General features: G+C 38.0%; 1 protein-coding gene across 1 annotated transcript in view; it reads left to right on the top strand.

Moving 5' to 3' along the window:
• Positions 1 to 205, top strand: part of LOC119588233 (zinc finger protein ubi-d4 B-like) — a gene marked incomplete in the record, with an annotated part of 40,143 nt that overhangs the window by 13,890 nt on the left and 26,048 nt on the right. Inside the window, 1 exon segment of the mRNA XM_037936932.1 lies at positions 1 to 70. Coding sequence (XP_037792860.1) covers positions 1 to 70 — 70 coding nt within the window.

The following is a 205-nucleotide window of genomic DNA, read 5'->3' as shown; positions in this document are numbered from 1 at the left end:
CACCTACTCCACAAGATCAACACCAACCAGGAAAAGGAAGAAAGCTCCCAAACTTCCTAAGCCACCCAAGGTAAGATCAGAATATGATTTTATCTGTGAGAAAGATATTGGTTACTAAACCTGTCCGCTAGTGATTATAGTTTTTGTTATGAGCTTCTGTGAGGTAGTAATGATGTTAGTTCTTTTATTGGAATCATGTATGTGG

The sequence above is a fragment of the Penaeus monodon genome, chromosome 23 (genome assembly GCF_015228065.2).
Source record: "Penaeus monodon isolate SGIC_2016 chromosome 23, NSTDA_Pmon_1, whole genome shotgun sequence".
In the NCBI taxonomy this organism is placed as follows: Eukaryota; Metazoa; Arthropoda; class Malacostraca; order Decapoda; family Penaeidae; genus Penaeus; species Penaeus monodon.
Note: the sequence above shows the minus strand (reverse complement) of the source record. Positions and strands in the feature narration are given on the sequence as shown.